Source organism: Xiphophorus maculatus, chromosome 18 (genome assembly GCF_002775205.1).
Source record: "Xiphophorus maculatus strain JP 163 A chromosome 18, X_maculatus-5.0-male, whole genome shotgun sequence".
Lineage (NCBI taxonomy): Eukaryota > Metazoa > Chordata > Actinopteri > Cyprinodontiformes > Poeciliidae > Xiphophorus > Xiphophorus maculatus.
The window spans coordinates 18,207,963-18,228,294 of NC_036460.1; the positions used below are offsets into that span (position 1 = coordinate 18,207,963).

General features: G+C 39.3%; 2 protein-coding genes across 5 annotated transcripts in view; one reads left to right on the forward strand and one right to left on the reverse strand.

The window, feature by feature from the left end:
* Position 1: 1 nt before the first annotated feature.
* On the reverse strand, positions 2-3,945 carry tyr (tyrosinase). Of its 3 annotated transcripts, none has more exons than XM_005803380.2 (6): positions 3,836-3,945; positions 2,749-3,604; positions 2,141-2,357; positions 1,361-1,508; positions 1,069-1,250; positions 2-976 (listed from the first exon to the last, which is right to left on the reverse strand). In XM_005803380.2, exons 2-6 carry the CDS (start codon positions 3,574-3,576, stop codon positions 729-731), a joined length of 1,623 nt encoding a protein of 540 aa, XP_005803437.1. In that variant the 5' UTR covers positions 3,577-3,604; positions 3,836-3,945; the 3' UTR covers positions 2-728. The 3 variants fall into 3 exon arrangements, with proteins under 3 accessions (XP_005803437.1, XP_023207865.1, XP_023207866.1); XM_023352097.1 differs by having other exon boundaries at positions 2,749-3,650; positions 3,836-3,944; XM_023352098.1 differs by having other exon boundaries at positions 2,749-3,653; positions 3,836-3,944.
* A 7,586-nt stretch (positions 3,946-11,531) lies between these two features.
* The window catches only part of grm5 (glutamate metabotropic receptor 5), a 68,850-nt gene continuing 60,049 nt past the window's right edge, over positions 11,532-20,332 (forward strand). The window contains exon 1 of one of the 2 annotated variants that reach the window (XM_023351520.1): positions 11,532-11,669. The gene's annotated coding sequence lies outside the window, so the exon portion shown is untranslated. Of the gene's footprint in view, positions 11,670-14,350; positions 14,623-20,332 lie in introns of those variants that run through there. The other variant, XM_014470358.2, reaches the window with a different exon arrangement.

The window sequence follows — 20,332 nt, forward strand, 5'->3', positions numbered from 1 at the left end:
CTTAATGACATTACAGTCAGATTCCTACTTTAAAAAAAGTGAAAATCAGACCCTTTTTACTATTTCAAATAATCATCTCTAGAAACACTTTTTAAATCAACTTTGATGCATTTTCACCACATAAAATTAGAACGATCAAGTCTAATGTTACTACCACTCATTCAGACCCATATGTTTGGGTATTAATTTAACACTTTATTTGCTTTTTGCAGAATTATTAAAGCACCATTGTGAACTCACAAAACATGGGTTAATATTTATTCATGAGATGAGTGCAGAGCTGCATAATCACATGACTCGCTGTCTCTGGAAGGCAACAATTTTGACCAGGAGTAACTTGGAGACTCTGAGACTCTTCAAGTTCACGAGTTTAACAGCAGTGGAATTTTACAGTTTTTAAACTCTGCCTAATTCGGTGAACTTAAAGTTTAACACCCTACATGTTCCATGCATTTAGATTTACTCTAAAAGTGTAGTAAAAGGAGAGCTAAATAACAGTTCTGCTCAAGTTACTGGAAATCAAACAGTGCTCACATACTTCAGGTGATGTGAAAATCATGTTTTGTTCTCCTTGATGAGGCTTCACTGGTTGATCTGTAACTGCATTTATTGCCTGATTCATTGTAATTATTTGCTTTGTTTTGAATCCCATTGGCCTTTTGGAATGAAAGTATCCTCAACATAGTTTGAACATTCATCTGCAGCTGTTTCTGCACTGTCTGTTTTTGTTAAAGAGTGGTTTGGTACGACGATGATCCTTCCTCTGAGCTGCTTTGCAGTAGTGGCTGCCTCTCTCCATAACTCGATGCCCTCTTCCTTCTCTGGCTTCTCTTCCACCTCCTTCTTGCGAAGACTAGTAGAATGGCAAAAATCGAAGCAATCAAAGCCCCCAGGATCCCGGCCCCAAGCAGCCACTGCCAGATTTCTCTGGCCTGCTGCAGGTAGGGGGTCACAAACTCCTGCACAAACCTCTGGCCTGTGGAGATGTAGAGAGGACAAGATGTAACTAGAGGACAAATAGCTACAGGAAAACACATTTACTGGACATGTTTGAAATTATGTACTGACCTGGATCTAACAGATAAGCATACTCATATCCTAGCACCTTGTTGGACAGGAAGTAGTCTCCATTTCTGTAGAGTGGAAGCAAAGGTATCATATAGTATTCGTCGTTGTGTCCAATAGGGGCATTTGCTCGTGGGTAGCTGCTCCTGAGAGGCTGGTGGGTCCTGAGCCAGCGCTCAAAGATGCTGTGAAGGATGAAAAGTAAGACACTAAATACATAAAATGTGGTGGATTGTTTAATTAGGTTATTGTGAGCAATTTAACATCTGGTTTGTATGTAAACACCATGGATTACCTGTCAATGAAAGCATGGTGCAACAGGAATATGGGGTCATTGGCTGAACCCTGGACATTGGACATGGAGCCGTTCATAAAGACATGCAGGGAGTTGTGCATGGTGCTCTGGCCTGGTACTGCTTGGCCAGTCTCTGGGCTGGCAAATCCTGCAGGAGACAAACAGATTGGTGGAACACAGAGTCAAATATAGCAAAGGTAAATAATGAGAAAATACCAAGCAGTGTAGGCAAGATAGAGCATAACGGGCCACATTAATAGTATGGAGAGAAAAATTAGAAAACAAATGAGGAGAATTTAAATTATATTTGTACAATTTAGGAAAGTAGATAAATTGATTTTGCATGAAAAAGGTATGCAAAGACACACATTATAGTGACATAGAAGGTTATTCTCTACAGCAGGCAGTTAGCCTGAATACGGAGTGGGATGTCTGAGTTGCAATGGTGGGCTGGGCAAACGTTCGCTAATAGGGTCATTTTTAGCTTAGCGCTTTAGCACTTTTGCTATTTTTGATAATGTTCAGGTATTAGTTTCACCTAAATTATTGTTTCTGGTTGTTTTATAAACTTTCAGTTGAGTAAAGTTCAACATCTGCGTTGATGCTACTGGTTTGTTTTACATGAAATCGGAAGTAGCTCTTTCACTGTATGAAGATAAATATATTGTGGTTGAATCTTAGAAATATGGCTCTACTTTTTCATAATAAGTAATGTAGCAGGCGTTTAGAGTAGGTGTTTATCTCACAGGAGTGTACACGGAAATTTTTTTGTATGTTTACCCTCCAGGACGTTTCTAAAGCTCATGTTGGCAAAACGGTCCATGTTTCCCGTCTCGTACTCAGGTAGGCCTACAGCAAAGTCCACATCAGCTGTTGTAGGAAGTCTCGGCACGCGGTTTCTATCATGGTTGCCAGGATTACGCAACAGTGGACCCTCTCCATTAGCATTGCACAGGACTTCTCGGTTGTTGTACTCCTCTGGCTTCGAGCAGATTACCTTCACCACAAAATATACAAACACAAATGCTTCTTAAAACAATGTTGATGAGTCTTTGAATCCAAAATCAGAGTTGTCAGGTTAAGAATTGCAGGTATCTCTTAAGCAGCAAAGTGTTTAAGATTTTATTAATAACAAAGCAAGCAGAAAGCAAAATTCTTCAAGACAAGAAAAGAGTAATGCTTCGATCCAATGTCAGATGCAGCAACAAATGTTTTGAATTCAGCATTTCTAGGCTTCACTTATTAATTGAGCATAAAACTCCATAAACTATCATTTTAAGAAAATCTAGTTTGTAAAAAAAATATCTGTGTGATATAAAAATGAAAAAGACTTTAAATCTGTAGTTGTTTCAATAGAAATGGAGCCAGAGAAAGACAGATTTTCCTACCTTCCATGAGGAGAAGACAGAAGCAGGGCTGATGAGGTTGGGATTGAGGGAGTTGCGTCCGCCCATGAGAGCGTCAGTGCACACTTCACAAGTCTGGGCATTTCTCCAGTCCCAGTATGGGATGGTAAAGTTAAAATCCCCTGTAATTTTCCTTATCTCATTCTCCCAGTGAAGCAGGAAGACTCTGTGCCAGGGCAGAAACGCTGCAGATTCATGGGCAAAGTCAATGTCTCTCCAGACGTTCCCTGGCCCCCCCAGGAAGGTGTCTCTGGAGACATAGTAGTGTATCCAGACAAACAGATCGTAGGTGTTGATGTCAGAGAACATGGGGTTCTCACCATTTTCTCCCATCTCTGCTCTTGTTGCTGTGGAAATGACATAGTCAGGGTTGATGGTGTTTTTAGCCAGGTTGAGGTAAGAAATGAATTTCTGCTGCTCTGCAGTTGACATGGTCATGATGTTCCTGCGCACTGATTCCCTGTACTGAGCACAGTTTCCACCCCAGTACCCAAACCTGCATTCTCCACAGTTAAACCCTCCGTAGTTTCCTGCACAGCGACACGTACGGTTGAAGAAAGCCAAAGGCCAGCGCTCTCTGTCATCAATCCCAGTATGTGGGTACTGTGGCCCGTTGGGCTCATCTGAGACCAGCACTTCGGTGCAGAACCCACGGCCTGACAGAGCTCCGCAAGCCGAGCCGTCTCCTTCCCAAACTGGACAGCATTCTTTAGTTCGCAGCCCCTCGGAGTTGGCACAGGGGCGAGGAAACTGGGACGAACAAACCCCCATCAGGTGAAAAAGTACAACAGACCCAAAAAGGTTCTTCATGTTGAAAAGTTACTTTGGTCTCCAAACACTGTGGTGAAATTTCACAGAAACAGAACTTGTTACGTTCCAAACCTCTGCTGACAAACACAGAAAAGGAGAACTGTGTAGAAGATTGAGTGGCAAGAAGTCTCTTCTAAATATTGCAATTAAATAAATATTGCAATCTATAAGTCAATAGAATACCTCAGCATTAAGCAGCAAGTGTACAGATGCAGAATATTTTAGAATCATTATGTTAAATTTGGATCTTGTAACCTACCATCTAAGCAGCTTCTAAACCTCCGTCGACTTTCTCTTTCACACACCCAGGCAGCTCTTCCCTGGTCTCTGCCTACTCATTCAGCCGTTTTGGGGGCCGCCCTCAGAAAAAAGTGTGCAATTTCCTGCATTCACTCACACACACAGATTAATACGAGCATCACATGCTCAGGATAATACTCTTGATTCCTTTTTTCACTTTGTCTTGAGACCAGCTGACCTCACCCTTTCCTACCTCAGGCAGAAGAGGGAGGTTTTGTGGTTATGTATGCGCCATTTCAGGCCCCACCCCATCAGCCACCCTCCAAACTCCAACACTCCAAGGCAGAAGTTTACACATGACAAAATCAGTGTCTTGCTCTGAGAGTGAGAGGAAGAACTGAGTAAAGATACAAAAGTGGAAAATTGATGTTTTATACTAATCAGAATTAGAACCCGTGCTGATTTGACCCCAACATCTGCAGGGTTTTATTGGGTTTTGGCCCAAAGTCCAGACCTAAATCCAATTAAGAATGTGTGACAAGACTCAAAAATAATTATATTTCCAAGAACTGATGCAAATTGAATAATATTTGTAAAGGGGAAACAGCATTTCCCATTTGATCCAAATATTAACATTTTTGGGTTTTTTTTTAAACAGTTTTGATTGCAGGCTTTCTGGATAAAACAGTCAAAATGTCTTTTTTATCTCATGCTTTCTCTCCCAGACTCCTCAGAAAAAAAGCTCAGTTTTCATTAATCTTCATCAAAGGCAAATGAAGCAGCAAAATAAAAATGCAAGGCTAAATTTTAGTGTCATTCAAGTCAGCCTATCATCAACGATCCCTTTCTAAATCAAATCTGTTTAAGTACGACTCCATTTTCCTCTGGATGCTTCATCTTCTGTAGTGATTCGATGAACGAGCATTTCTTGCCAAATAAATGAAACAAACAGGTACCGAGGCTTGATATTCCTCTGCACTGTGACAAGTGGTCTTATTGAAAATGACAACAGTAATTCATACAGACATGTTACAGAGTATTAATGCCACTGGTATTTTACAGTGAGGGAAATAAAAACACAAGCTTTGACTGTGGAACAGAAAATGCACTGGAAAGACAAGAACACATTAAGTTTAATACATAAATAAATGCTGTGGCTCTTCAGCATTTCACTTAAGTAAAATAAACATTTCCTGATTTAGGAAAGTAAATTATTGTTTAATGCAGCCACTAATGTTATTCACAACCGTCTTGTTATTTCCATACAATAGTAAAAGCTAAACCAACACTTGCTAAATTTAGTTGTAGTTTCTGAATACATGTTCTTTGTTGCACAGAAATGCAACCTTTATATTGTTCTGCTCTTACAACAGTAATAAGTCCTACAAGTTGATATTAGCTGGCTATCAGCCTTGTAGCCATCCTGCTGCTAGAGGCTTACAAATATTTTATCTGTGGATTTCCAACTGAACAACTACCTTAACAACATATATATATATATATATATATATATATATATATATATATATATATATATATATATATATATATATATATATATATATATATATATATATATATATATATATATATATATATGTGAGGGGGGGGGGGTGTATTTGTAACAGGAAATAGTTCCAAATATTGGGGAATTTGCTCTCTCTATAAGCAAAGGAAACATGTTATAGCCTTGTTTCAGCCATCTGGCAGGCAGTGTGCATTATGATGGCGAGGCAAGGCATGTAAACCCTGAGGAAATTCCACACACTTTTTCTGATATTTAAATTTAAACCACAGCATTTGTCTGATTTTTATTTGTTCTCTACCTTCACACCTTTTTATGTTTTAAAGACTCCACAATATGCTGCCATGGTCAGGTACAAGGACTTGTAAGGAAATGTGTAGAGAAAAACTCTGAAAAATCTGGACAACTATTGATCAAATATTGCTGTATAAAGGCAATAAGTATAGTTATTGCATTTTGTTCTTGTCATGTCAGGATCTTTGGTTGTTTAAGTTGTTTTAGGATTGATTTATTTCTGTTTTCCTTAGTTTCTTATTTTCATTAGATCAGCTTTGTTTCGGTTTTTACTTTAGTTCAGTCCTTTCTTAGTGATTCCAGTTTTTGTTTATTTGTTGTGTCTAGTTATTAATTGTTGCGCTAGTTTAGTTATGTTTGTTAGGTCTAGTTATTCTTTAGTGTTAGATTTATTTTCTCACTCGCTGTACCACTTTCTCTCTCTCTTTTTCTCTCTCTCTCTCTTCCTCCTCACACCTGCAACCTATTTCTAATCAGCCATCTGTTTCTTGTTCAGTAATCATCAGCCTCCCCAGTATATATACAACTCATTCTCAGTTCTTCTGGTTGTCTCCCCGTTACTTCCCTGTAGAGTCCCAGCTGTTCTTTTATGTTGGATTCCTGTTTTTGTTTGGCTCTGGCTCCCTGTGACATTTGTAAGTGTTGGTAATTTTTTTCTTTAAAACATTCATAACCAATCACTGCTTCAGCCGCTTCTGCAATTGGGTCCAACTTTAATCAACAAATTTTGACAAATAGAGGATTTTTTTTTTAAAGTAAAAATTTTCTCTTTAACGTATGTATTAAAATATCAGGGCAATTTTCCAGCGTTACATAAGAAACAGAGTAAGTTGTGTAATTAAAAACTCAGAGACCCTCTCTGCATCTCTTCCACCATATGGTACGTGACGAATCTACACACCATAGGTAGAAACTTCTAGGAGGAGAGAGTCTGAGATATTTCCTCCCCACATGCTCCAACTCCTCAGGTCCCACAGCCCACTACAGACCCCAGAATTATCTGTGCAAACTCCAGTATCACAAGCCGCTCACATGCTGCTGTGGTCAGGCACGGGATGCAGCTTAACTGGCTGCAGGAACGCAGTAGAGCGCACAGGAATGACCGTCACAGGATAAACACCCGCCCTCAGGGAGAGAGACGAGTACAGATACGCTGTGTATTTCTTTGAACGTGCAAGGAATTTCACCTTATGTAAGCCTGTGGAGTTTTACTGCAATCTAGACCAGCGACTCCCGAATATTCCAGACGCCAGATGATGCCAGTAAAGTTAATATTTCTATTCTTCAACCAGACACAAGAGGGCAGTATGAGCTGTTAGTATGGAGGGAATCCTGCGTGAATTATTTGCACTTCTGTGCACGTTGCACTTCTGGTGTAACGTAAGAAATGACAAAAAAAAAAAACTGGACCAAACTATTGATAAAAAGAACAGCACAAGATTCCTTTTGCATATCCCCTTTACCTGCATATGTAGAGTCGACACTGACCAATGTTTGTTCTGCAAGAAGAAAAATGTTGACTATTTGTTCTAGCTGGAAAGCAATAAAATCTCTGAGAAAATACTTTAAAGGGGTGGGATTATGAATTTTACAGGCCATATTATAGCACAAAAATCAAGCGTTATCTTCAGTTATGAAAATGCTGTATATGGAGAAATAACTTGCATTTTTCTTTTACTTTGCTTTTTAATGCCTTGAAAATGGCATCTACAACATTATATTTAAAGTACTGAACTAGTTCCTTACTGTTAACATAAAACACATTCTACAGTCAATAGTGAGGCATATGTTGCTGTTTCATCCACCTTTCATGTATGTGTCGGTTTACTTTTATCAAATGCATAGTTACATTAATGACCTAAGCACTTCGACCACTGAATGGGTTGACGCAGGTTGGGTAAGCGTTTGTGTCCATACACTCTTAAAAGGATTTAAGGGTCATAACCTGCTCACTTTTATGTGCCTCATTTGTATTTAGAAAAATATCCAGTGGTGATTTTTAATCTTTTAACAAACAAAATTTCAAATTAACTCCACACACCACATATTTCTTGATAAGAAATAAAACGATAGCCAATCCTGACAAAAAAAAAAACAAAAACTTTTCCCCAGGTTATCACTTTCTTCCTGCAGGGGAGAATTAATACAAAGCTGCAGCGTCCCCAGTCTGTGTGCTGAGCGTGTTATCGGAGCGTTCAGGTAGTCAGAGACACTGTGACAGCTTGTCAGCCTGTGCTGACAGTTAACACCAAGGCTGCTTTTTGTTTGGATGCACCCAGACTTCACAGCAGCCTGCAGTGATTTTGAGGACAAGCTCTTTTAAACTCTTTAAAAGTTGCCAAAAATGCCAATAGTAATAACAGTCTACATGATATTCTGAATATGTAGCCTGCAGGGAAAAACCTGTCAGTAATTTTATGATAAATTAATTTCCATAAGTTATCTTATTTTTAGCTGTGGTGTGTAAGAAGGCAATCAGATTCTTGTAAAAATGTAACGTTGGATGCGTTTGTTTGACTTCTACCTTAATCTAATCCTATTGGAAACAGGAAATCAATGTGATAGTCTTTATCACAATATCACAAACTTGTCTAGTTACCATGAAACAAATGGGCATCATTAAAACCCAATCTTCATGTGGTCTGTGAGGCAGGAAGCGTTTAAACTAGAGTGAGTCTTTTATAATTGACGTCCTCATTTCTCTGCTGGCGTTAAGCTGATGTTTTTAATTCTCTATTTGTCCCACTTAGAGGGAAAATATCACAGAAAAGTGTCAAACCTGTAGATCAGCTGTGTGTCTATGGCAACCATGGGCATCCACTGTTATTCAGAAATGCCATTGAATAATTGATTTGCTGAATGACACGGAGTCTCTTGTTCTGCGATTTGTGGAGGAGAGTGGGAATAAGAATATTTTATCCGATGGATGTTAGACGTCTGCTGAGTACACTCTGATGTACACACTGATTATGATTTTACAAGCATAAGGAGTGCAGGTGTTGGATTATTTCTTGTAGCGTTTATTCTGTCACTGTAATCTCATTTACCTCCAACCAGGGGGAACTGTTGCTATTTTCTCCTTTCCCACATGCCCCACAAACTCTGCCCAACAGTGTCAGTGTCAGATTACACTCATATTCTGTTATAATAGGATGATTTCCATCAGCTCTATCATTAAATCCAATCCCCACATCATTTGACGTGCTACACTCTATTACATGAGATTGAATTGTCTCAGTTTGATCAATTGTAATTCAATTATTTATACTAATTTGCACTACTGAAGTCTCAAGAGTCCCTTTTTGGGTACTCTGTTTACCATTTTGTTTGTGTGTGTGTGGGCGTGTGTGTGTGTGTGTGTATGTCTGCTTATGAGCACGAGGCAACTTGATTGCTGATTATTTTGCTTTACTAAAACAACAAATGTTTACCATGAAATGTGATCCTAAGGTCATTTGCAATATCAGTGGGATGATGTAATACGGCGGGAGAGTTCTTTAAGGTTTGCATGAACTGTGATGCAAGTGAAAAATATGAGTGAGAATGTTAGTTTTTTTTATTTTTGTTTTGTGAAGGCCTGGTCTTAAAGACCGATATTACTTTATGGTAAAAGGCATAAAAATATACAGCGGGATTAAGTTGCATCCTAAAATTAGAGGATGGAGCCTCCAGAAGCTCACATTTTAAGTCCAAATGTGTTTTAGGAGCAGCTTAGTCTGCAGCTCATATCTGGTATGCAGTGATTTATGATTTGTAGTGATCCTGTAAGCCATTACTGGCAGTCAATTCCTTTTTAAATGGTGCATTCAAGTGATCACTAACCCTGTTGTGGTCTTTTGGTCATCAATTCACCTCTTAATGCATGACATAATTTGGATCAATGGATGAAGGGGGCCGCTGCAAGATGTATCTGCTTGGAGTCAGTGTTTTCCCTTACAACAGGCTTATGATGATAAAATGATAAAAACATAAAAAAGGAAAATCCTGCAATGGACTGGCACCCTGTTCAAGGTATACCCTGCCTCTGGAGGTAGGCATCAGCCCTAAATGTGATCCTACATAGACAAGCGGCTATAGACGATGGATGAAAGGATGGATGGTAACATAACAAGTAGTCTTTTGTTATTACTTAGGACTAAATCATTTAAAAATAGTTATTCAACCATTTTAAAACAAATCCTGATCAAAAGGAGCAAAGCTAAATGATTCATAAACTAAATACTTGACCAGTTATGGGTCCTTTTCTGGGTTGTGAGCCAGGAAAGGACTGGCTCACAACCCATCACGGCGCAGATGATAGAAGCAGCACAAGCACTTAAACATAAAACAGTTTGAATTACAGAAACGGATAAAAATAAATCTTATGTCTGGAGAAGACCTGGAGAAGATTAATGTGTCTCCCGAGACATTTGGTGGTGGTGCTTTAGGTTGCCAGGGAAGCTTTTAAGGTTTATCCAGTCATTGTTTAACCTCATCAAGAGCTGTATTGTCATTATTTTCACAATTCTGAGATTGTCTTTTTGCATTTCCATTTTCTTTTTGAATGGACCTTGCCAAGTGAGGTAGTGACAGTCCTACATCACTGGACTCTTACAGGGGCAAGTTAGCTTCACCGGATGAAGGAGTGATGATTGGTTTGTGTGACCAGCCAGCTGCAGGGTTTAAAAGCACAAAGAAGACTTGGAAATAATTTCTAATTATGAGAATAAGTTAGGTATCGAACTTAAATGTGTTCTTGGTTAACAAGAAACCACTGCCTTGCATGTTTTAAATGTGTCTGTTCCAGAACACCCTGATTCAAAAGAAACCATGACGTCCTCGGCATGCCATCAAATGCTGCAGAAGGCCATTAATCACCCACTTATACAAGTCAGGTGTGTGGCAGAAGGGAAGCACCTAAAACATGCAGGTCAGGGGTCCCTGAGGACCAGAAATGAGAGAATATGCATGTAAAGGACATTCACTACTCTCAATTGTCCTTAGTTCTCAGTGATATGTACCTGGTTGTATGTCTTTGTGTTTATTTTTGACAACCTGTTCAGGTTGTGCCCAAGCTTTCACCCAATGACCGCTGGAGATGAGCACCACCCCTTTATAATCCTGCAAGGATTAAACAGGTGTGGAAATTGATGGCTGATTCTGTTGAGCAAAATCCCTTAACAGTCACTCAGTATGCTTGTATATTGCTTTTCTTCATCTGATCCAAGTTCTGGTATACATTTTACTTAAATTCCAAAAATAATCCGGACAATTTTCACTGGACCTGAACGTCGTTATAGACACTGTCACTCAAAATCATTTAGATCTGTGCTTAGATCTCTGTATCTCCATTGAGATTATGTTTAAATTCATGTATCATAGAAACCTCCTTGAATCCAAAGTTAATTTTCTGATCCTGTTGATGTCAATTTCTATTGAACTATTGATAGTTTGATGACTTTCCTGTTTTAAAACGAGACCATGATTGTAAGAAAACATAGAACAGAGATCAGGTTAAGGTTACCACTACATCCAACCTTCATGTGTTTGCACGACAAGGCAGTGTCTAAAAATGCACAGCTGTGTATGTGTACGCATATATGTCATGCTCTTTTAATGGTTCACTAATCCCAAGTGCATTTGGCAGACAAATTAATCCAAGCCTCGTCATAGCCAAGCTCTAAACCTGCCCCACACATGCATCCCGTAGACCCATCTCCATCTCTCTTTGGATCTCTCCCCAGGCTTTACTGTACCAGTATGCATCTCCAGATGGTATCGTGGAGGTAGGTGTGATGTGAGATAGAGAAAGAGAGACAGACAGCAAACAGAGAGATGGTGGGAGACCTGTGACGGACAAACCTTTCTCATTGGAGCAGAGAGGAAGTGAGACAGAAAGGATAGAGCCTGACAGAGAGAGTTATAGAGAGAGAGAGGAGGGGTGTTCATTTGTTGCCATAGTGAAAAAGTAGATTAACCACAGTGAGCATGATGCCGTGATGCACTAGTGAGGGATGCTGTGTTTCTGTGGGAGTATTCACCCCTGCAAGCTGAGGTATGTGACTCTTAACTTCTTTTATTTGGTACGCACAGTTGAAAACAACATTTTACACATTTAGGTGACCTAGTCCAAGCAACCTGTCATGCATTTCAGAGATAAGTATTTAAAGATAACTCTCTGTTTCTTGGACATCTTTGGGAATATTCCTTTGCAAAAGAAAAACAAACATCTAAGAAAAGAAAAAAACCAACAATTTGAAAATGTTGTTTAGAACCAATACCTGATCCATAATTTTCTGAGCTACATTAAGCTGCAGTTTGTAATTGTATTTTCAGACAAAATTGTTTCTGAAATCTTATTGCCTGCTTATTTAGCCACAGTGGAGGTCAAGCCACACTTCTGGCTTTCTTTCGCACAAAAAGCAAGAAAATATTAAAAAATATTGCAGTAACAGTCATATTTTGCATTCATAGGATCTGCAAAGAATATATTTGAAATAGTAATTTTCTTAGAGTCTTAAGAAGCTTGTTGTGTCTGGCAGCCTCTGTGTTTTCATTGCATAATGGAGACCATAGTGAGATGCTTCCATTAGATTTACATTGACTTCTTATCATTAATGATTTAATCTCTGTGGCTCTGTAGCAGGATACCAAACAAATCCGTATAGGTTAATGGCTCTTTTACTCTGATGCGACCGCATTGAAACTTCAAATGTTAATCGATCTCCTCCTCTGCGTCATCATCTCAGCCCATGGAGTCATCTCTGGTGCCTGTCTGATCTGTGAGGAGAAAGAGATACACTCAGTCAATCTAAACCAAAACATCTGATTAAACGCACATAAACGGGCAATTACAGTATAATAACCTGACATCCACCTTTTTATAGAAGGCATTAAAAAACTGAGAAATCAAGAAATTATAAGCAAAAGAAAAAGAACAATGAAGACTTTGATTTTTGTTCTGCTTGCTGGCATCCTAACATTGACTGATATCTTGTATAACTAAATTTGACACAGCCTATTAAAGAAATCAAATTAGCTGCTCTGATTGGCACAATTAGGCACGTAAATGTGCCATAACTGCAACCAGTTGGCAAGCCAACAGTCTAAACTCCAGATAAATACTGTGATCCAGGTACAAAGATGAGTCCCTGTGTAATCTGCCTCTGGCCCTTGACAAATCACCAACAGAGGAGGCTCAGGCTGAGAGTTTTTGAAAACGAAGAGGAAACGGCAGAACCATAAGTGGCATAGTACAGAGTAACAAGGAGCTCTGTGCATGAAATCAGTGTCTAACATCTCACCTGTATCATTATTTTTTTTTGAACAATACAAAAATTAACTTGACGTAGTGTCCTCATTTTGGAAAACCAAATCTGTTGATATGTGCAGTGGATTCTTCAAAACAACTCGTATGTCGTCACCACATCACACCATCCAGCTCTGAAGATGACTTGCCTTTTGAAACACTCACTATTGCAATGCTGTTGACTGTGCAATGTTGTAGTACAACAATGTTGTAGTGAGCATTGACTTGGTCCTTGCCTAGCACACACATACAAACCTAGTAGATATCCCAGCTCTGAGTGTTCAGTGAAAAGGTCTTACTATTTCAATATTGTTGTTGAATATTGTTGCAAACAAAATTTTCCTCACTAGTCTCTTTTCTAACATCACAGAATCCCCTCCACTTTGTCTGATCTTGACTGCTATGAAAATATATCAGTTGTGGTTATAATGGATGGTGAAAGCTTATTCATTGTGCTATATTCATTAATAGAAAGCAGATTTTTATGCCATAGCTGTTGAAATATTATAGCCTACCAAATATTCAATTGAAGTGATCCATTGGACATATTGATAATGACATGACCATTGCAAATCAATATGTACTCAGGTGTAATTGTAACACTTGAAGAACATATTCACTTTTAAATATGCAGTAGGAAGTCTGTGACTGATTTAACATAATAAAAGCAATCTGAAGTGCTAATAAGCAGTTTATTGTTTAGGCTACTGGCAGGTGTCATATTAGATTGTGTAGTTTGGTTAGATGAGAAAGCTCCAACTGCATCAGAATATTTAGGTAAGTTCAGGTTTTTCCAAATACACCATGACTATTTCCTTACCTTACAATCAGTACCAAATAAGGTACAAAGAGATCAGTACACACTCTAAAATCTGCTTAGCTAAAAAACAACACATTTAGGATTATATTGGTAACCAGACATGCTAAATATATCCAGGTGTAGGCGTATTTAATGCAACAGGACTGAGACAAATGGGACAATGTAAGGCAAAAACATAGAGCCACTCTCACCTGAAGACAGTTTGGGGTAACTAAAACATGTTTTTGGGCTGTGAAGCTATAGAATACCCAGAGATAACCCACACATTCACATGGAAAACATTTATCAGCAATTGTTTAGAAACCTTGTTACCCTGTAGACTGAAAAATTGACCCAATGTTTGATTAAAAGTGCCCAGACTGTACTCCAACTAAAAGCCTCAGGTACACCTGCACACCCAACCAAAACATTGAATACTCACACCTCATTGGGTCTGTATGGGACAGTTAAGTGGTGCAAGCTAAAAGCTGACTGTTTGTAGCTGAGCTGTAAAAATTGGAGAAGAATGCTTCAGACAAGTAGCTCTGCTGAATGAATATGAGCAGCAGCAGAGGGGGTCGAGGAGAGGGAGAGGGGTAAAGAGAGGGGGGAAGTGCGGAGGATAATATGAGGGGAGATGTGCTGAAAAGAGGAGGAGCAGAGGGGTGTGTTGAAGAAGAGAGGTGTTTGGAGAAGAGGCTCAGGTGTGCGTGACTGGAAAACGGAGGAAGCTTCGGAAGCTGCACAGCGATCTGCTGCTGCTGCTGCTGCTGCTGCTGCTTTCGGGCTGTTTGACATTGGGGTATCGGCAGTCTCTTTCGTCTGTGGTGCCAGCATGCATCTTACTTGTGAAGCGGGACCGTGAGGGTGATTTCAGAGAGACATGAAGGACCCTATCAGGTAAAGATCTGAGTTAAAATTTGAGAGAAATATGCCTGCAATGAAAGGTAAATGTAATTTATTCACTAAGGATATACTCAGTGTTCTGTTTTCTGACTGGAAAATATTTGTCGCACTTTTCTTGCATTAACTTGCGGTAACATCTGGGTTTGCCATGGCTCACTTAGAAGGTAACCTAGTTTAAGAAAAAACATCCCGTTCCTCTGGTGTTAGTGGGGGACACACACAGTCGTATCAGTAAGACTGAGGGGGGGACTGAACCCCGCTTTTCGTCTGTGCATGCTGCAGCAGTGTTCATTTCAGGCGGTGTCTCTGTCATGTTTTTGCGTCCTTCGGTCATTATAAATCACGTTTCGTTAGATTGGGTGCAAATGTTGGGCTCTTATCGCATTTTGCGGTAGGGCTGTTGCAGCGCTGCGCCAGTCCTTCTCCTTGGAGAGCCAGGCACTTTGACCAGACGCTGCTCGTCAGTGATTAATTAAGGGCTTGCAAAATGTCAGATCAGTCTGGTAATTAAACTCAGAATATATGCATGCAAAAAAAAAAAAAAAAAAAAAAAAAAAATTAAAACAGGTATCTGCATAGAGGTTATCACAGGAAAGTCTAAACGGATTGCAGGAGATTCGGCAAAAGGTCAATGCTTTTTCGGTGAGTTATGCATTCTGTTCTTGCACACCTTTTGTGATGTTTCAGGTAGCGGTGCTACCTTGCTATTGACACATGTTACTCATATTACTGAGGTTGTGTAACAACCATTTAAGCCTGCAAAACTGAACAGCAGCCTTACAGGTGCATGCTCTCAGCCATTAATGAATGCCTGAAAATAACTAATTTGTAACAGACATTCTCTATTTAGAAGAAAGTGCACACCTGAAAACAAGCACAAAAAAGAGCCTATCTTCTGTTGGCAGTACTTTTAATCTGAGCTTTGGAAATTGCTCCTAAAATGTTACAGAGGTAATCCCAGAAATTAAGTGATAATCTTTATTGATAACCCCTTAAATAAAAAAAACCCAAACTGCTAAAATATTGCTTTCCCTGGATCTCTGGAGAAGATAGCCCCCTCACTCAGGAATAAGCACACTGAGACACTGCCAAACGCCCACTCAGCAAAAGAGCAAAAGGCTTCCTTGAATGGGGGAACAACAAAAAAAAAGCAGAGTGACCTATTTATGTTTTAGAGATTAATTCCAGAAACAACATGATTCAATGTTGGTGCTACCTATTTTTTTTTAGGGTTCCTGTGAAATGTATGCAGCCACATAGCAGTGCACACATTTGCCCTTAGAGAATGATTCTGTGCAGCAGGAGAGGGAAGTGCTCACTCCAACAGGGTGATAACAGAATGGACCTCTTTTAAATTCATGTGGGTGGACATGCATCCATTTATGAATGGTATATTGGGTGCTTTTCCATCCTGTGTTTGTTTCCCAGTTCGGTTAGGTGAATAATTGCATGCAGCTTATTGATGTATATTTGCCTTTTGATGATCCCCTTACCTCTGATCTGCTGATAGGAAAGAGCACAATGGGATTTGCATTGAAATTCTGCATATGATGAAAAGAACTACTCCAGTTTAGTTAAATTCTCCAGACACTGTCCACTGTTGCACTTGTTTTAATTACAAACACAACTACCTTAACCATGCAGAACAGAGAGGGAAAAAACTTCATTTCTTCATATCCTGTGGAAGGTAATATCTTTTCCTTGCTACATAAAATAAAGGTTTTCCCAACACAGAGAACATCATATCAGGACTAATAAGATGCACTGTATTAAAGTAAGGCTGCAAAATAGAGGAAGTTTTTTTTTTGCATCCCTCTTTATGTTGGTGTAGAAGTTATTTCATTTTGGTTTATTGTACACTTGTGAGTAATTTAGATAGAACTAAAGGTATAACTGCTTAATGGTTTGCAAGAAATGTTCCTTTAGGGAATGAGTCCCCCATTAAGCCTTAACAACAAGACAGCAGCATGGAAGAGAATGATACGGGAACCCAGTAAGTGACTCAGATAAAAACGGGGATTCTTGTAGGGAGAGATTGCTATAATCCACTTCATTTCACAACAAACCTTTAATGCTGGCATGGAGGTGATGCATTTGATTTTACCCTGAAATCTCAGAGGGAAGCCCAGTGGACAGGGGGCGCAGATCATTTCAAATAATAAAAAAAAATCCTTGCCATTATGTTTCAGTCATCCTAGTTTAAACTCGGTAAAAAATTCAGAATTTTCTGTAGCTGCTGTGAACAAAAATCTGAAGTTATAGCTGAAGAAGACTGTCAGGTTGTAATCCTGACTTGTGCTGCTGTTAAGTGCTTGGAAAGATGGTAAAGCAGAGTTGGAGTCAAAGGCCAGATTATAGAGGTTTAATGGAAAGCAAGAGGAAACTTGAAGCTGAAGTCAAAGAGACGATGGAGATGAAGCGTCGTAGCAGACGAAGGTTTGGGAGCTGGCCGAGCTGGAGCTGAGGACAGAGAATTCAACAATTAGAATCACCTCAAAAAGCCTGAAGTTATTCAGAGGCCAGGACCAGTACTGTCACTTAATCTGAAGATCTGGTGATGAGTGGATGTAGAAAAGAATATTTAAGGAAGGTGGTGATTGGAAACAGTTTTGCCAAAGTCCTAAGAAGAAGACCTAGCCAGTTGGCCTCATCATGACTCTGTTTGTATCTCCTTTATATTTAAAACCAAGTTTAATCTAACTGGATGGAGTTTGGAGAAAATTGTAATATGTATGAGTAAACATGATGGACTACAGTTTTATTTCTATTAGATCACAAATTTTGATTTCTATGAGGGAGGCCTGTATGCCATCTTCACGGTTGAAATGCAACCAACAACCAGCATTGAAATTGAAATGGAAAAGTACTTTAAGGAAAATTAAATGTTGTAACTCATATTATTCAAGGTTCTCCAAATAGTTGTTGCAGATGGTGATGGCAGTGAGTAGGAGCCGTGTGTATAACAGTGAATTTGAAGTAGCCTCTGACTGAAGACTCTGTTTTTCTGTAACAGTTTCATGAAGAGAATGCTCAGGGTTCTCCACAGTTTTCTTGATTTTCTGAAGAATCCTTCTTTACATTATCCTCTTCAGAGGTGTCACAGTAATCCCCAGAACAGAGCTAGCCTTCTTTATGAAGTGGTTTAGCCTATTGAAGTCCCTGGTTCTGATGGTTCTGCCCCCACAGATAATGGCAGAGGAGATCAAACTCTCAACAACAGACTCATAGAGATATGCAACATCTTGCTGCAAACGTGGAAGGATCTAAGCTTCCTCAAGACTGCTTTAAACTGAAATAATTACAAATTCTTGTATACATGAAAATATTTTCTGCTTTTCTGATATAAAGATGTGATGATGGTACATCATTACTCGTGTATTCAGATTAAAACTACGCCTCTGACATCCCACACATAATCAACAATCAACATGCCGAAACTCTAGATCTGTTATGGCTCTGGGATGGCTCGAGCCGCTGCTGAGACACGAGTGACACACAGCAGGCCTGTGTGGTTTAATCTGTTGATATTAGAGCCAAAATGAAAATCTGAATGTTATGAACAAGCAACATGCTGCCACTATGAAACCACACCGAGACCTGAGGCGGCTTTTTAAACCTCAGCACTGGCTTGCTCATGTGTTTCATCAGCAGATAGGGCGAATGGGAAGCAGAGGGAGCGAGAAGCAGAGACTGACCTGCAATTGCATCATAATTAACTGGGAGTACGTGCACAGCTTAGTTTGGCTTTTTTCATTCATTATTGGAGCAGCAGTGAGCCGTCCCGCCAGCTTGACACGCCCATTTTGATTCAGACTCTACATCTGGTGATATCTATTAGTTACAGCTCATGCTTTTTTATTTCTTTTGTCTCAGTCTGACTTTTATCTACAGTTATCAGCAAACATTATCTCTGTCTGCTCATTCCGACTCATACTACCTTGGTCCGTAACTCAGCGTTTCTTTCTACCTTTCTAGTTTGGTTGATTGTATTGAAATAAAGCATTGGTGACGTAGTGATGTCAAACCGAATGCTGGAGACATGCAGGCAGATGGCTAATTAAAGGTTCGCTGAATGAGTGTCACTTCTGTTCCCACAATTTAACAGACTGTTATTTCCCACTCAGATTTTTAGGGCAAGTTAAAAAATTTCTATTGTATGCATGTTGCAATTCATTTATCACGAATAGGTACTACTGTAGCAAAATTGATGTAACTGTTAACTGTTACAGCAATGACCTGATTAGCCGTTCTGTCTGCGTTAACATCGATTTACTCTCCTCAGGTATTTGCTTCTTCTGATTAATTCAGATCCACTTAGGTATTGTCTGTCTATCAAAACTAAAAGAGCATGATATCTCAGCTTTTTTAAAGTGGGTTACTATGTAAAATTGACTTATTTTAGCTTTACTTCATGTTATAATGTTATTCCCTCTTCAAAAACATACATGGAGTTCTGCTTTAATTATTTCATGGATGTTTGAGAAATCCTTTAATCTCCTTTGGAAGCCGTTTGGCGGCTTGCTCTTACCAAGCGCCGCCTTTTCTCCACCTCAGAGCAGCAGTCTCCAGCTGAGCCCCATCAGACTAGCGGCAGCAATTAGCAGGAGCGTCTTAAAGAGACAGAAGCCCAATTTAGATGCAAAGTCAAGTTTCTTTTAAGTCATGTTTGATATGCACAGCATTTTTTAAACAACCGATTGTGCTATGAAATGGCACTATATGCCTGGAAGTTACATAATAATGCTTCTTTAAAAGATACAAATCGGAGGCTGTATGACCTCTAATTTACAGTGGAAGTGCACAAGTAAGAGTCTTGGCAAAGTTTTGGCCTAAGGATTTATATTAGCTCAACATTTATTTGGAGCAAGCAGGAACAATCTAAACTCATGAGTTTAAGAAATATTTTGGTTCTTAATTTTTGTGTCTAGTCACAAAGGGGCAAAGCCTAAAGAAATTAGCGAGACAAATTAGAGGTGCAGAGTGTACATGCGTCAGACCCCGTTAATGTCATTAGAATGTTGCAGAAATTTTTTCAGAAAAGCAGCAGTTCTTCACAGCTGCTTCAGGCGTGAAATGCTGTGGTGTTTGAGATATTGATATCATGTTGACACAGTGGAGACTCTGCTCATTCACAGTGATGTAGAACTATTCCCCAGGAAGCACAGTACACGAGCTGGGCCAGTGTTTGTGAGGCATCAATACCTTAGGCATGTAGAGAGCTGGTCTACAGCCAATGCTCTAGTCATCACATTAAGCTGCAAAAATAAATGGCTGCACAGGGTGCCTCTGTAACTATGTGACCATGTGCAAAATCTGAAGGTTTTACTATCACAGATTTTCTCTGAGACAATCCCCCTTGCTTTGTGTTATTTCTATATGCTTCTAACTCCTCTTCCCATGCAAATATATCTTCACGTTGTCAAAAAAGAACTCAGACACACTGATGCTAAATATTATTTTCAAATTAGATATAATTCATGAGTGTATGATTTATAGCTGACCTATCCAGGGTGTACCACAGAACATGCTCTGATATAATATTGCTATGGATATTATCTTATCGTGTAATATTTACATAATAATTTCTCCTTGTCTTTGGCTCAAGGAAACTTTATGCTAAGTGATAAAAATATCTTCGAACCTTAATCAGCAACCAACCAAGATTTGGCATACTAAGGTTTCCTGACTAAATGCTATGACTTTT

What these genes read in the sequence shown, in the direction of transcription:
- tyr (XM_005803380.2), bottom strand. Translation starts at nt 3,576, where the DNA reads ATGAAGAACCTTTTTGGGTCTGTTGTACTTTTTCACCTGATGGGGGTT. An exon ending in CTGTCTTCTCCTCATGGAAG is followed by an intron (nt 2,358 to 2,748) that starts GTAGGAAAATCT and finishes TTTGTGGTGAAG; the next exon opens with GTAATCTGCTCGAAGCCAGA. An exon ending in CACCATGCTTTCATTGACAG is followed by an intron (nt 1,251 to 1,360) that starts GTAATCCATGGT and finishes CATCCTTCACAG; the next exon opens with CATCTTTGAGCGCTGGCTCA.